Source organism: Chionomys nivalis, chromosome 1, assembly GCF_950005125.1.
Source record: "Chionomys nivalis chromosome 1, mChiNiv1.1, whole genome shotgun sequence".
Classification (NCBI taxonomy): Eukaryota; Metazoa; Chordata; class Mammalia; order Rodentia; family Cricetidae; genus Chionomys; species Chionomys nivalis.
Window position 1 is genome coordinate 137,570,754 of NC_080086.1, and position 15,582 is coordinate 137,586,335.

Here is a 15,582-nt window from a genome sequence, read left to right on the forward strand (position 1 = left end):
AATGAGAAGAAAGGCACCTTGAGTCACCTTGGAGGTCCCCACTAGACTTGAGAGTGAATATAAATAGGTCTGCATGACTCCGTGTGTAGTAAAGATCTCCTTGTGCCTTTACAGCATTCGTTTTTTGAGACAGGGTTTCTCTGTAGCTTTGGAACCTGTCCTGGAAGTAGCTTTTGTACACTAGGCTGGCCTTGAACTCACAGAGATCCACCTGCCTCTGCCTCTCGAGTGCTGGGATTAAAGGTGTTTCTGGTATTCAGTGCTAGGTAAATTGTGTGTGGGGGGGCGTTGTTTGTTTGGGATTTTGTTTGGGTTGGGTTTTTTTGAGACAGTGTCTCGTGTACCCCAGATTGGCATCAAACTTAATATGGAGCCAGGACTGACCTTGAATTCATAATTCTCCTACTTTTACCTCCCAAGTGCTGGGATTTAAATTGATTTGTTTTAAAAATTGTTTTGTTTAATCCCAGCACTCGGGAGGCAGAGGCAGGCGGATCTCTGAGAGTTCGAGACCAGCCTGGTCTACAAGAACTAGTTCCAGGACAGGCTCCAAAACTACAGAGAAACCCTGTCTCGAAAAACCAAAAAAAAAAAAAAAATTGTTTTGTTTGTTTATTTGGGTGAGGTATAGCGACCAAAGAAGTACTTGCAAGATTCAGTTTCTTCTTTCCCCATGCGGGTCTCAGAGACTGAACCTGTCATCAGCTTTGGTTAGAGTGGGAACCATAAACACGAGCCGAATGTCTCAGCACTTCTTTACATACACTCACGCATATTTTCATGATGAGGTCTCCTAAACCAACTTGTCTCCTTTGCATGAAGCGTTCTCTCCTCCCCACCCCCACCCCGCGCTCTGTGCTGAAATGACTGCATGGGAACTGATAAACTCTTGACTGTTGGATTCTTCTTCCTCACTTTCAAGCCTTTAAGCTGCCTCAGCAGGGTCAGCTGTCCCGGCGCCAGCCCCTCTTTTCTGCTGCGTGTGCTCTTCCCCAGAAGTCTGATTTGCGCATGCTCAGAAGCACTTGCCTGGCGGAACCTCAGTCCCAGTCACCACCTTACTTCCTGTGCCTCTTAATACTAGCGTGTGTTTATTTACTTTGGTTTTGTTTTTGCTTTCGAGACAGAGTTTCTCTATGTAGCTTTGGAGCCTGTCCTGGAACTTGGTCTAGACCAGGCTGGCCTCGGACTCACTAAGATCTGCCTGCCTCTGCCTCCCGAGTGCTGGGATTAAAGGCCTGCACTACCACTGCTGGACCTGTGTTTATTTACTACTATTATTTTTTGTTTGTTTATGATCTCTGCCGATGTATTGTGAGCTCCTCGAGGTGAGGTTTTTTTCCCATTTACCTAGACATCACTAGCTGTCTGGGCATTGAGGAGTCAGGAAATGAATAAATTGATTTTGTTCTTGAAAGAAATTGTTTAGGGTTTCTTCTAGATAACGTATCCAGTGTCTTTATGAATTAATCATTCTGTTTCTGTGTTAGCCTCTTCAGAGTCCAGAAATTATTTTAGGAAGGGAGACTTGCCTTTGTTTTATTACATTATGACTGTTATTATTAAGGAGACCCATAGTGTTTAAGATATTAAATAAATACTAAGTGTGCCTGTTATATAGTATATAATATATACTAGTCCATTTTTCATTGCTAGAACACCTAAAGAAAAAAAGGCTTGTTTGGACTCAGTATGCTGGTGGTCTAAGGTCAAAGACCAGCATCTGGTGATGGGATGGACTTCTTAGGGGGAGGGTCCTGGGTCAGCCCAGAGCATCACATGGCAGGAGACAGAGATGAATGTATGTATGTCCTCTGTAGAGCAAGCTGACCAAGAACTCAGAGATCTGCCTGCCTCTGCCTCTAGAGTGCTGAGGTTGAAGGCCTATGCCACCACTTATATCTACATTTTGATCAAAGGAGACAGACCACACTAGACACTCACTGGGGCTGGGTTGGGGGTTCTGTGAGTGCAGGCAGTGGGAAAGCCCAGCCCCATTCTGTATGCAGGAACTGTTGCTTGCTCGCTTCTGTTTGAGAAACATATTTCTGGGAGCTAGGGAATCTTGCCCGCTTAGGGATCTCTACTGATGCACTACAGAAGTCACCAGGTTTACAGCCAGGCAGCAAAAGTACTGAGGGTTATCTTGACACTCCCAGTGAATGACACCAAGCATGTGTGTTTTCATACTCAAGCCCTTCCCACATCTGTAATTTTCCCTACTCTTACCCTAACAGAAGCTATGACTTTTAATTCCACTTTTTTCTTTTCGATTTGAAACTGATTATTCATAGCCAGGTTCATTCTCAGGCCATCTTTGGTGAGGCTCAGCCCGAGTTCTCACACGGCGCTAAATACAGTGCGGGGAGTCTGCTCAGCTGGCCGCTGGTCCACACTTCCAAGGAAAGAAGAAAGTTATCTTGTTTTTAATTTTTATTTTAAAGACGAAAAATATCAGGTGATCTGGTTAGTCAGATCGGCTGTGCTGTTTTGCCCATTTATTTAGAAAGCACCCTATGAAAATAGTTATTGAATCTTCAAGCTCCGGGCAGGGTATTAGGGTCTTGCTTCTTGTAGGTTGTGCTTGAGACAAAGCAGAGAAGGTGTGGAGTGAGCATGGCTGGCAAGGAGCCTAATTGAGAGCTTCCGTTGTACTTGCTGAGTCAGAGGGAAACAGCACCTCATTATCCCCTTTCCTTTCTGTGTTCCTTGGCTAATACACGTCCTGTTGCCATGGGGGGGGGTGGATCTGGACACAGTCTCACAGGAGACAGGCTAGCCTTGGACTGGCTCTGTAGCTGAGGGAGGACAGGAGCCAGGCTAGCCTTGGACTGGCTCTGTAGCTGAGGATGACCTTGAACTCCTGATCCTCTTGCCTCCACCTAAGTGTGAAGATCACAGGAATGTGTTACCACACCTGGTTTTACGTGGTGTTGGGATGTGGCCGGAGATCAAACCCAAGGTTTCATATATGCAGGGCAAACACTCTCTTCAGCTGAGCTAATCCCTGAGCCCTGACCCACTCTCTGCAGTGTGTATATGGGTCTGTTTCTAAACAATTGATTATTGTTGTTTTCTACCATATTTTTGAAGGAGCTAGCAAGGGTACAAATCACACATCATGGTCTCTCCAAAGATAACACAAATAATGATTCCGTATGTGACAGTGTGCTCAACATTAGTTCTTAAAGAAGCTACATGAGGGTCTGGAGCGATGGTTCAGTGGTTAAGAGTACTGGCTGCTCTTCCGGAGATCATGAGTTCAATTCCCAGCACCTACATGGTGGCTCCCAACATCTATAATGAGATTTGGTGCCCTCGTCTGGCCTGCAGGCACACATGCAGGCAGAACACTCTATACATAATAATTAAATAAATCTTCAAAGGAAAAAAAAAAAGAATCCACGTGTGATACCACCTCACACCCATAAGAATGACTCCTCAGAAAGATGAAAAGTGTTGGCAAGCATGCGAGGGAAAGTAGAGATTCCATACAGTGTTGGCTGGAATCAGTCCAACCCCTTAGGAAAAGAGTCTCTCGAAAGGCAGTTAGCCTGTGACTCAGCAGTTTTCTTTCTAGATGAGTACTCGAAAGGAAGAACATATTTCTATACAAGTGTGGAAAGAACCCAAATCAGCTGATAGAAAAATGTGGGGTATTTATATTGTGGAATATTATTTATCCATAAAAAAGAAATAACATATTTGTGATATAATACAAGTGAAGCTTGAATGCACCTTGTCAAGTTAAAGAAGTCATATAAAGGCTATAGATTGTATTTTTATATAATATACAGAATTAGTAAAACTACAGAGACAGAAAGAATGGTGGTTCTCAGGGCAAGCAGAAATAGATCATGGTTGCTAATGGGCATGGGATTGGGGGATGGTAAAACTTTGCTGGAAATAGAGGGTGGTGATGGTTTCATAGTCCAAACACACTAAAAACTACTAAACTGTATATTTTAAAAGGTTAGGGGCTGGGGATTTGATTCAGTTAGTCAGTGCTTGCCCAGCATGTACAAAGCCCTGTGTTCAACCCCCAGCACAGCATAAACCAGGTGTGGTGCCAGATGCCAGTAAGCATTTGGGTGGTAGAGGGAAGAGGATCTGAGGTCCAGGGTCATCCTTGGATACATAACATTCTAGGCAGCATCAGATCCCGTCTGAAGCAAAGGGCAAGGGGCAGATTTATGACGTAAGCTCACCTCTATTTAATAAAGGAAACCTCACAGTTACAGCCCTTACAGTAAGGATGTTGAAACAAGAAAGATTTTTTTTTCTTTGGTTTTTCGAGACAGGGTTTCTCTGTGGCTTTGGAGCCTGTCCTGGAAAACAAGAAAGATTTTAACAGCTTTCAGTGAGACTACTATGCCTTAGAGCTGTGGAGATGGCTTATAGGTTAAGATCACTGGTTGATCCTCTAGAGGATCTGGGTTCGATTCCCAGAACACACGTAGTAGCTAGCACCCCATTGCTACTCCAATTCTAGGGGTTTTGTAGGCACCAGGCATTCAGGTAGTCCACAGACATGCATGTGTGCAAAACACCCATATACATAAATATATAAAACAAAAAGAGCAAAAAGAAATAGGAATCATTAGATATCATCAGAGGGGGATAAAGGGGTTCAGCTACTTTGGAAAACAGTGTGAACGTGCAGCTCAGCAGCTCCATGTCAGTGTACTTATTGAAAAGAAATAAAATATATATCGGGGCTGGTGAGGTTTCTGAGTGGGTAAAGGCTCTCTCCTCACCAAGGCTGAATGCAGCCCTGGAACCTGCGTGGTAGAAGGAGAGAGAAACAGCTCTTGCACATCCTCTCACCTCACACCATAACATGCACGCGCACACTCACAGTGGTTTGTGCACACACACGTGCAAAGGAAGAAAACAGTATATACTGATATTAAACCCTGTAAGTAAAAGTTCAGCACTGCTTCCATCTGTGGTTGCCAAAAGCTGGAAGCAAGGGAATACTCCTCAGCAGTAAACCTCCTGATGCATGGGGACCAGAACTATGCACGGGACGATTCTGTGGGGTGACCAAGAAGGCAAAGCCAGGTAGAAACCCAACCCATCAGTGCCCAGTGGTTGCTCACTCAAGCTCATTTACAGTAGTGGTAGCAACTGCGGAAAAACTGACCTAAGGGATTATTTTATGGTGATGGAAAATGTTCTAAAACTGGATTGTGGTGGTTGGTTATACAAATGTTTAAATATGCTAAGACTGTTGGATTGGATGGGTTTTATGGTATGCAAACAAAACCTCAAAAATTGATTTTTTTTTTAAAAATTAACAGTCTCAGACTCTGGATATTTAAATTTGGGAAAAACAACAACAACAAAAAAAAACAAATAACTTCTCTCCACCATAGACCCGTCCTCCCGCTGACGCCAGCTTTAACTTCGATGCCAACAAGCAACAGAGACAACTCATCGCAGAACTGGAAAACAAGAACAGGTGAGAATGTGGCCCTCTCACCTGTTTCCCACGGCCAGGAACATCTTCTGTGTGGTCCTCATCATCGCCTCACAGACTATTTGGCTTGTTTGCTTGCTCTTTTTCCTTCTCTGAGATGGTCCCTTGTAACCGAGGCTGACAGGCTGTAACACAAGCTGACTTTGCTATCTTGACTTTCCTGCCTGCTCCCTCAAATGCTAGGATTACAGACATGTCACCACACCCGGCTCTATAAGACCCCTCAGTAGATAGGAGTAGCTCAGGACCGGGAGATAACACTGCATGCTGTTGGTTCTGATTGTCCTACGCTCTGATCTACCTCTAGAGAGTCTCTGTTTGGGGACTCCTCCCATCCACCAGTGTGTCCCCAACAGTTCCTTGCCCCACTCCTTCCCAGTAGCATTTTGCTCTGTCTTAGCAGCTTTTTGTGGCCTCTTTACACTGCATGTTACCAGTGTCTTTTTATTTTAAAAGGCCATTTTAAAGGTTGCTAAAAGACCTGGGGATCACACATTACACCACTGTGCAGTGAGAGGTAGAAGCCAGAACGAGGAGACTGACCTTTGTGTAGCATGCTCTGGGGAGGAGCTGGCAGCAACCTCGAGTCAGGAGCCAGGAATAAAGTGAAGGGTGACAGTGGAGGAAGAGCTGGGAAGTCCGCATAGGACCTACGTCAGGAGGTTTTAAAGAGTTCTTTCCCTGAAGTGGAACAGGGTAAATAAAATGTTGCAGTTGTCATTTCCCCTTCCCCGGCAGAGCTCCTGAGCAGCCGGCAGGTGGAACTGTTGAGAAGGTATCCCTTTCCCACTTGGAGGATTAGTAGCCTCAGAAGAGAGGGTAAAGGAGGCACTGAGGGGGTGAAAACATCTACTGGGAAGAAAGAGCCGTCAGACACTAACAAGCGCCTCTCGCCATCTCAGAGAGATCCTGCAGGAGATCCAGCGCCTACGGCTGGAGCATGAGCAGGCTTCCCAGCCCACTCCTGAGAAGGCCCAGCAAAATCCCACGCTGCTAGCGGAGCTGCGCTTGCTGAGGTAAGTATGCGTGTACCCGCTCCTAAACAACAGCCTGTGGTGGGAATTTCCGTCCTGGGGAACCAAACGAGGGGCTAGAATCTGTTCATTAGTAGACTGCCTAAGAGTTCCACAAAGCACACGGGAGAATGACCAGACCTGTAATGAGTCATTTTCCTCTCTACCACAGAAACACATGTGTTCCCATAGGTGTAGACATTATGGAAACCAAACTCAATGTCTTAGGTCTTACCAGAGCTCTAGAGATTCTTGAATAGTGTACCTATCTGTTCCTGTTGTAGCATTTAGAATTCTACATTTGATTCTTGATTTGGTGCAGGGGGGGGGTGAGATAAGATCTCATTCTGTAGCCCAGGCTGGCTTTGAACTTGTGGTAATATTCCTTCTTCAGCCTCCCCAGGGCTAGGATTATAGGCCTGCACCACAGCATCTGGGATACACATAGCTGAATAGAACCGAATTTTTAGTGCTTTCTTTATAGCCTTAACCGTGATTTCTTTTAGGTAGGGAACAATGATTATTAGATTGCTACTTGTATCTGTCATTTAGATTCTTATCATCAATAAATAAAGCATAAAGAGTTGAGACCAGCCGGGCGGTTTAAAGACGTACGCCTTTAATCCCAGCACTTGGGAAGCAGAGACAGGTGGATCTCTATGAGTTCGAGGCCATCCTGATCTACAAGAGCTAGTTCCAGGACAGGCACCAAAAACTACAGAGAAACCCTGTCTCGAAAATCAAAAAAAAAAAGAGTTGAAACCATTCAAATGAACACAATTAGCCAGCATCGAGTGTCCTTTTCCCCAAAGCTTCATTTCAGGCTGGACATATCTTTAATATATCAGTGCATACCTTTAAGCCAGCACTTGAAGCAGAAGCAGAAGGATCTCTATGAGTTCAAGGGCAGCCTAGACTACATAGTAAGTTCCGGGCCAGCCATGGATGCATAGTGAGACCCTATCTCAGGAGAAAAAAAAAAAATTCTTCATTTGAGTTTGGGATTTAGTTGGGCTGTGTTTTTGGTGGCCCATTGTTCACTGTCACACATAGGGTAAACGTCTTACTAAGAAAACCTGAGGAAACAGATGCTGACTCCAGCAGAGGGGAAGAGGCAGCCATCAGCGTAAGGCACACTTGTTTCCCTTCCTCTGCTCACTCAGCTCAGGTACAGGTGACTATTTTTGTATCTCAAAAAGCAAAAACTGAGCCGGGCAGTGGTGGCGCACACAAAGCCCTGGGTTCAGTCCCAGCACAGCATAAACCAGGCATGGTAGTGCGTGCCTGTAACCCCAGCACTTGGGCGGCTGAGACAAGAGAATCAGAAGCAGCTCAGGGTCACCCTCAGCTGCATAACGTTTAAGGTCAGCATGTGATGAAGGAGACAAAGCAAGGCAGGATCCGCTTGTACTATTTCATGCCCTTTTGGTTTTGACCTGGATGTGTGAGTTCAGGACCCGCCAATCACAGAGCTTTGTTTCTGATGGGATCCTTCCTCCCTTTGGACAGGCAAAGGAAAGATGAACTGGAGCAGAGGATGTCAGCACTGCAGGAGAGTAGGCGGGAGCTGATGGTGCAGCTGGAGGGACTGATGAAGCTGCTAAAGGTAAGAACCTGTGTGCTCTCCTCCCGCTGCGTCTCACAGAGGCTTGACTGCGGGGCCTGAAGATCGTTTTCAAGTACACTTGTATAAGTGTAACCTGATTGGGTGTCAGTCATCAAAATTAGCGCCTACAAAATGCCTCAGCTGTAAAGGTGCTTGCTGACAAGCCTGATGACCTGGGTTCAAACCCTAGGACCCACAGGGTGGAAGGGGAGAACTAGCTCCTGCAAAGTGTCCTGACTTCTGCATGCCATACACGAACACATATACACACAGTTAATAAATGTAAATAAAATAAAATAATAGCATTAGGAATAGAATAATGTTCTTAAGTAATTGCTTTGGCTCAGTGGTTAAGAGCACTTGCTGCTCTTCCAGAAGACTCACATTCTATTTCCAGCCCCCACATGCAGCTCACAACTATTTGTAACTCCAGTTCCAGGGGGATCCAACACCCTCTTCTGGCCTCCATGGACATCAGGCCCACAAGTGGTGAACGTAATAAATGCAAGGAAAACACTCACATACATAAAAGTAAAATAATTGCAAATAAGTATATTTGTCAATCAGGTATTAACTATGTATAAATGAAAATTATTTCTCAACTAAGTTTCTTTTAAGACAAGTTTTCAAACAGCCTACCTAAACATTTGACAAATGTCAATTGTCCCCTTTTTAATAAGAAGTATAGCAGCAAACTGTGTTAGGATGTTTGCAGAGATATTTATAGCTCTATAAGGGGATTTATATGGCAAGGGACTTGCTCCATCATGGAGGCAGAGGACTCTGCTAGGGAGACACAGGAAAGCCATGGTGTGATCCACTGTGTCTGGAGGCCTGAGAACCAGAAGGTGACTTGTAAGGAATGGGTGTTGGGTCGACCTTACTCCTGAAGTCTTGGTGGGACAAAGCCAGGTTTAGATAAGAAACACTGCTCCAGCCGGGCGGTGGTGGCGCACGCCTTTAATCCCAGCACTCGGGAGGCAGAGGCAGGCGGATCTCTGTGAGTTCGAGGCCAGCCTGGTCTACAAGAGCTAGTTCCAGGACAGGAACCAAAAGCTACAGAGAAACCCTGTCTCGAAAAACCAAAAAAAAAAAAAAAAAGAAAGAAACACTGCTCCCCAAGAGAGAACACACTTGTTTTCTCTGCCTTCTGGTTCTATCCAGTTCCTCTGTGGTCTGGATGGCGTCTTTCCCTGTTGGCTGGAAGCAAATCTTCTGTCCTTGTTCTGCTGGTTCCAGTACCAAGCTCTTTTCAATATTCTCAGGGACAGGCCTGGGAATACTGTATTTCTGCGAATATCCATTAGCGCGGTCAGGTGGACACAAAGGTAAACATCACGTAAACCAGCTTACTCATCCTGATTCTGAATAGTAACTCTACTACTGGAGGACGGGGGTCAGAGTATCCTCTCTAGGGTTAGTGTATAGGGGAAGGGAATAAATTCACACTTTCAGCTTTTCCAGTTTTTACTGTACTGGGGGTGGGGGATTAGAATATCCTCTCTAGGGTTAGTATATAGGGGATGTGGATAAATTCACACTTTCAGCTTTTCCACTTTTTGCCAAGAAGTACATTATAGCCTCTTACTCTAGATAAGAGGAAGGCAATGGTTGGCATTAAACGCCCTCTCCTGCACAGCGTGTTTGTGCTGAACGCTCAGTGGATTGTCTAGCAGAGATTCGGGGATGACTACCTGTGCCTGTGTGGTTGGTGTTCAAGGCTGTGCCCCCACCACATCGAACAGTGTGTCACACAGTTCGCTGAAGAGAGGGAGCTACATCTGTGACAAAGAGTCGTTAAAGATCTAAGAAAAAGTAAGTTTGAGACAGTACTTGGAAGGCTAGAAGAGCAAGAGACCAGATGATAATAGGAGACTCGTGCAATCACGTAACCAGGCCAGAGGTAACAGAGGTCCAGCTAGGAGTGGTAACTCTAGAAAGCCAGAGCAGAGACGCCTCCTCAATGTCTACGTCGTCAGCCAGCCCCTTAATAGCAATAAAGTGGGTTCTGGCGACCAGCAGGAGTGTTATGTTTGTGTTGGAAACTGACGTTTTACTTCCTCAAGCAATTACTTCTTTTAGTCCTGAGCTGAGTTTTTTTTCCCTAGCTTGGTCCCGGTATTTGGTTTATTTTACATGGACGGACGTGCTTCTGCACAGACCCCGTTACAGATTTCCCCTCAGAAACATTTGATGTGCAAGGGAGTCTAATTTCAAGAAAATCTTATTCCAGAAACTTAGTTGGTCCAGTTCCCTGGCGATGTTGATCCTCAGTTCAGGGCCCCATCCCCAACTCACAGCAGCAGCTGTGTACATAAACATTTGTCCCATGTGATACCTCTCGCCTTGTGAGGTGTTGAAAACTCCACCGTATGGAGCTGGCACACTTGGAGGCCAGGAGATGCTGTGAGCATGCCCCTCCCTGTGTCAGCCTCTTTCAGGGAAAAGTGCCCAAATGTAGACGGGCAGGTGCCCAGCTGTGATTTTTGGTTTGCTTTACTTTGGTCTTGCTATGTACCTTAGCTGGCCTGGAATTCAGAGATCTGCCTGCCTCTACCTCTCATGGGCTGGAGTTACTGTGTACCACTGTGCCCCCTTCTGACCCTCTGAGTGCACCTGTATGCACATGGTGCACACATAGACAAGCAGGTGCACATACATACACATAAGTAAAAAATAAATCATAGACCAGATGTGGTGGTGCACGCCATTAATCCCAGTACTTAGGCGGCAAAATCTGGGAATCTCTGAGTTCAAGGGCAACCTGGTCTGCATAGTGAGATTCTGTCTCAAAATAGTGATAATAATAATTATTATGTGTGTATGTTTTTTCAAGTTTCTAGATGTCATGTTAAATATTTGATGAATAATGACTAGACTCAGTCCCTGTCACCAAGGAGTGTCTACAGTCTTCTCATTAGTTTTTTTCCCTTAATGATATAATGTCATTGACACTCAGGTACCATGTTCTGTATGTTTTCTTTATATTTTTTCTTGATTATCAGTATGTAACTAACCTCTGTCTCAAACTACTTATTTAATCTATAAGTAAGTCTATGTCAGTATTTCTGTTTCTAACTCTTGTTTCCAACATTTTTACTTCATTCTAATTCTCAAATTTCGCTTTTGTGTTTGTTTTTGATACAGACTACCATAGGACTTACCTGTAGCTCTAGGCTGGCCTTGAACTCATGATCCTTCTGCCTCAGCATCTTAGAGTTCTGGGATTGCAGGCATTAACCCCTCTGCTTGGGCTAGACTGTCAGTCTCTTTGTAGAAGATGGCGGTTACTATGCTATTACCACTTCCACCACATGGAAGAGGTAGATTCATGTGTTTTAGATTTGTGCCCTTTGAATCAGGTTAGTACTATCTCTTGTCGTCAGTCCATGTTTGACTGGTCCTAGCAGACTGATAGAGAATGCTCTCCGACCTTACATCTGACCTTTCTACTGTGTTGACAGAGCCCTAGAGGCTTTGTGTGACTAGCTTTTTTGAGTTTGGGTACCACCAGCCTAGGGAACACTTTGCCAGAATCTACTATTTTAACATTGTCCTGTTCATCAGCCCATTCTAGCCTGAGCCAGGTCTCCCAGATAAGAAAGAATGGCTTTATGGCCTGGGACAACCTCCACAGCACAGTGAGCGTGGTGTAGTCTTGAAACATCGTTTCTGAAATTTCCATACTTCATTTCATTTGTTTTCTTTCGACTGACCTTGAGACGGTCCTTTTCCCTGAGCCTCCCAAAGTGCTGGGAATACAGGTATGAGCCAACACAGCAGCTTCCCTGTTCTGTTAAGCCAAAACTGTGGCTTCTTCTATACCAGACCTGAGGTACATGGTGATACTTAGTGTTCTCAGTACAGCCAGGATTGCAACCTGTGAAGAGTGTCCCACCCTCCCAACTAGTCTCACTACCTAAGCATGGCTATCCTGGAGCTCACTAGGAGTTCACTGTGTAGACCAGGCTGGCCTTGAACTCACAGAGCTCCATCTGCCTGACTCCTCAATGCTTGGATTAAGGTTGTGTGCCACCACACCCAGCCCATCTCAGTTTCTGTTTCAGCAAGTAGTGTCAGCAATCTCTAAATTGTATAGTGCCTCTCCGACGGCTGCTTCCTCGCCCATTGGGAGTTGGAGATGCACTTGTCTCAGAGAAGCATCCTCCCAAGCTGCATTAGTCCCTCCATGCTGCAGGTATGCTGGGAAGCCTCTGACTTCTCAGGTGACCCAGGCAGTACTCAGGGCCTCTGGTTTGGCTATTAGGGTTAAGTCCCAATGCAGGCAGCTGGCTTTCATCATAAAAATCTCCTTTCCCAGCTAAACTGGGCCTCAAGGGATTTCTTGGTGCTCACCAGGTTTCGAGTCCATATCTGCCTCTCCCTTGCAAGAATAAAAATATTGTCCATGTTCCCCCCTCTCCTTGTGCACTTCCTTTGCAGCACCAAATCACTCTGCCCTCACACCCAGACCTGCAGCCCCTTCAAGAGCAGGAGCATATCCATTCCTGTGTCCCTCCACCCATGTACCGTGGGGACCACCACACCTGTGGACCCAGCATAGATGGAGCCATCATAGCCACATATGGATTTGTTTACTGGGGCACGTTGGAGGCTGCCTGACCACAGTTGCCCATGATGAGGCACAAAAAGGAAAAGCAAAGAGACCAGAAAGACAATGACTGAGGAGCTCAGAACCAAGACAAGAGTCACTCTAACGGTTTCTCTTTACTCCCTCCAACTTTTTTTCTACAGTCCTTGGTACTGCATTCATCTGTCAACCATAGTTGGTATGTCCTGCTCTGCCTGCCCTTACTGTAAGGTTATAAAAGAGAAGCCCATCTTTGTTTTCAGTGCCTTTGCAGGAGAATTACTAGATAAACCTGTGCTGGAATAATAAAGAACTGAGAATGAGAATTCCATTCTCTCCCTCCCTCCGACAAGCCCTTGTCATGTAGCCCAAGCTGTCCTAGAATGCAGCTTCCTCTTGCCTCTGCCTTCCCAGTGCTGGGTCTAAAAGCATGCACCACAATGCCTAATTCTAAAATTCTTTTTCCTTTTCCCTTGGTAGGGAGGTTATGTTTTATTTTATTTGTTTTATTGTGGCATGGTCTCATGTATTCCAATTTGGTCTTTAACTCGCTATGTGGCCAAAGATGGCCTTGAACTCCTGATCCTTCTGTCTCGTCTCCCTAGTGCCATAGTTACATTCATGAGCTACCATACCTGGTTTACATAGTGCAGGAGGCCAAACCGAGGGCTTCATGCATGCGAGGCAAGCACTCCCCCAGTCCTTAGGATTCTTTTTCTGAAAGGGCTTCCAGGTTCCTGCACCAGTTTCCTGTTCACAGGGTGGGGGATGGCCATGTATGCAGGAAACAGCAAAGCAGCTCGAAAGCCAGCGGAGTGGTACTGTTTCAGCTTGGTTACTACTGAGAAGAGACCAGGAGAAATGAAAACCACTTGTGGTCAGAGGAACCATTAGATAGGGTGCTAAAACAGTGGTTCTCATATAGAGCCCAAATGTCTTGGGGCACATTTTGAGGTGTCCCACCCTCATCAGAGCTTTGACTTAGTGGAGCTCAGGTGGAGCCTAAAATTTTCATCTCTGAGAAGTTCCCAGATAATTCTGACGTTGGTGGTCCACGTTCCACGCCTCAAGAACAGCTGCCCTAGGAATATGAACCTAAATATATGTGAGTATTGTAAATGGTGACCCACAGTGATAACTGGGATTTTAAACTAGATTAAACTTCCTCTTTTAGTTTGCCGTAAGCAGTTGAGACTGCAGGCCCTCCAGGAAGTTGAACTAAGTGGTTCCTAAGGTTCTTTGGAACCTTAAAGTCATCGTTCCATTCAGTAACTGGTTGGGACCGAGAGCCATCATTTAACTGAATCCATGCTGGTGAATCGGACCGATGCTCTCCAGATCTGTGCTTGACCACGGTTTGCCCAGTTTCTCTTGCCGTTTCTTCTCAATGTTTGTGGTGACGGGCATTAATTTCTTTCTTTTTCTCCTCTGCCTCTTTTCACCTTCAACACCCTAGGAGGAAGAGCAAAAGCAGGCAGTAAGTGGACTTCAGAATTCCCCCCCTCCACCCCGGGCTCTCACTCCCTTTGCATGCTCCTCTGTTCCTTATATAAATATTGTACACCTTCTACTTTGCCCCTTGCATCACTTGCTCTCTGAGGAGTTGGTAGTGTGTGAAACCCTCAGACGTTTTCCTCCTTGGCGGTGTGCAGTGCCCTCAGACTGGGTCGTGTTTACCTAAGGGAGCATGGTCTTACCTTAAACCCAAGCTTCTTTAATTTGTGCTTATTTAAAAATGCATGATTAGCCAGGCTACCATTGCGTTTTCATGTTCTTTTATTTTCTGCTGGTTTTGTGTCCTGAGTGACCTTAATTGCTTGAAACAGCTTCCCAGGTGGTGGGAGTGACCTCAGGTCTTAACGATACATTCTGAATGAATATGCATGAAAGTGAAGTGTTCCTTGGATGCCTGTAGCTATCCTGTGGTTGCAAATAGGCCCTGGCTCCACCAGCCTTCTGGACAAAAGTAGTGCTATTTCCTGCTCTGAGCCTTGGGGGGCTGGGGAAGCAAGTGACTCAGGGTTCTGAGTGGCATGGCTATTGATGATGCTTGGGGACAGCCAATGTTTGCTTTTGTTTTTCTTTAAAGCTGTTATCCTATGCAAGAAAAACTGAGGGCCTACCCATGATTAAACTAAGTCCAAGAGAGAACTATAAAGTGCTAATTCAAAAAAGAAATATAAAATATTTAATTTAAAAATTACCTATCTTTTGGGGCTGGAGAAATGGCTCAACAGTTAGGAGCACTGACTGCTTTTCCAGAGGACTCAGGTTTGATTCCCGGCACTCATAGTGGCTCACAACTGACTGTAATTCCAGTTCCAGGGAGTCTGATGTCCTCTTCCGGCTGCCGGGGGTACTGCATGCACGTGGTATGCATGCATGCAGGCAAAGCACCTGTATACCTGAAATAAAATGAGAAACAATTCTCCGGTTTTTTTTTTTTTTTCAGAAATATGGATTTATTAATGTGTTAGATTTTGTAGTATGTGCATTTCCAGCTTGGAGAACATTGATAGTGAGCAGCAGAAGCACGAGAGAATAATGAGAGGCCATCAGTGAGGGGAGAAAGCACTGGGCCCAACATGGGACCCAGAAATCCCATGGGCTTTAATCTAATAGGTTTGTTTGGTTTGGTTCTTGCCTGGTTTGGTTTGCCTCTTTTCCTGAGCCATATATAAGTTTTTATCCATCTCTTCAATCTAATGACACTTCTCCATCAATAGGTACATTCACCTAAACAAAACAGGAAGATGAAAAATCAAACCCAGTTTTAAACACTTTTACCAGGAAGTGACAACTTAATCACATCCCTCCCCTCTCATTGATGAAAGCAAGTCACATGGCCACATTTGACTAGAAGAGGATTGGGAGGTGTGACTCCAGCTTG

The 15,582-nt window shown here is 45.3% G+C and overlaps 1 protein-coding gene across 6 annotated transcripts in view; it reads left to right on the plus strand.

The window, feature by feature from the left end:
* Window positions 1–15,582, plus strand: part of Dtnb (dystrobrevin beta) — a 204,009-nt gene that overhangs the window by 165,003 nt on the left and 23,424 nt on the right. For 4 of the 6 annotated variants that reach the window (XM_057778220.1, XM_057778256.1, XM_057778250.1 and 1 more), the window contains 4 exons: window positions 5,379–5,464; window positions 6,385–6,498; window positions 8,005–8,101; window positions 14,149–14,169. In XM_057778220.1, the coding sequence (XP_057634203.1) occupies window positions 5,379–5,464; window positions 6,385–6,498; window positions 8,005–8,101; window positions 14,149–14,169 (318 nt within the window). The remainder of the gene's footprint in view (window positions 1–5,378; window positions 5,465–6,384; window positions 6,499–8,004; window positions 8,102–14,148; window positions 14,170–15,582) is intronic. The other 2 variants (XM_057778241.1, XM_057778265.1) reach the window with 1 other exon arrangement.